Source organism: Haliaeetus leucocephalus, unplaced genomic scaffold, assembly GCF_000737465.1.
Source record: "Haliaeetus leucocephalus isolate CR32 unplaced genomic scaffold, Haliaeetus_leucocephalus-4.0 Scaffold417, whole genome shotgun sequence".
In the NCBI taxonomy this organism is placed as follows: domain Eukaryota; kingdom Metazoa; phylum Chordata; class Aves; order Accipitriformes; family Accipitridae; genus Haliaeetus; species Haliaeetus leucocephalus.
In genome coordinates, this window is record NW_010972853.1 from 8,875,146 (window position 1) to 8,875,654 (window position 509).

A 509-nucleotide genomic window follows, 5' to 3' on the forward strand; every position below is an offset into this window, starting at 1 on the left:
TCCCGCACCCCGAGCGCGGCCCGGTCCCCGGAGCCCACCGCGCCGGTCCCAGCCCGCGCCCCGCTCCGCGCTGAGCCCGCCCTCGCCCCCCCGTACCTGAAGCTCGGCCCGCTCCACCTCCCAGTGCGCCCTCTCCATCTCGAAGCGAGCCCACTCGTGCTGGATGTAGTGCAGGATCCCCGGGATGGTGTAGTGCTGGGGCCGGGACAGCTCGGCGGGGCCCGCCGCCTCCTGACCAGCCGGGGCCGCGGGCCCCTGGGGCTGCTGCTGTTGCCCTCCTCCGCCGCCGCCCGCTCCGGCCCCCACGCAGCCCCCACCCGACTGCAGGTTCACGTTCCCACCCGCCTGCGGCGGTGGCTGCTGCGGTCTCGGGGCGGCCGCCATCCCACCGCCTCCTCCGGCTCCGGGGTGCTCGTCCATTGTCTGCGGGGAGCCCTCCTCCTCGTCCCGCGGCGGGGGCCTGGAGCAGGGGCCAGGGAGGGGGTGAACGGAGCTGGCTGGGGCGGGGA

At 77.4% G+C, this 509-nt stretch overlaps 1 protein-coding gene across 5 annotated transcripts in view; it reads right to left on the reverse strand.

Annotated features, from left to right (window-relative positions):
* STRN3 (striatin, calmodulin binding protein 3) overlaps positions 1-494 on the reverse strand; it is a 69,510-nt gene extending 69,016 nt beyond the window's left edge. For 2 of the 5 annotated variants that reach the window (XM_010574250.1, XM_010574248.1), the window contains exon 1: positions 97-492. In XM_010574250.1, coding sequence (XP_010572552.1) covers positions 97-420 — 324 coding nt within the window. In that variant the 5' untranslated portion in view covers positions 421-492. Of the gene's footprint in view, positions 1-96 lie in introns of all 5 variants that reach the window. The other 3 variants (XM_010574251.1, XM_010574249.1, XM_010574252.1) reach the window with 3 other exon arrangements.
* Positions 495-509: the final 15 nt, after the last annotated feature.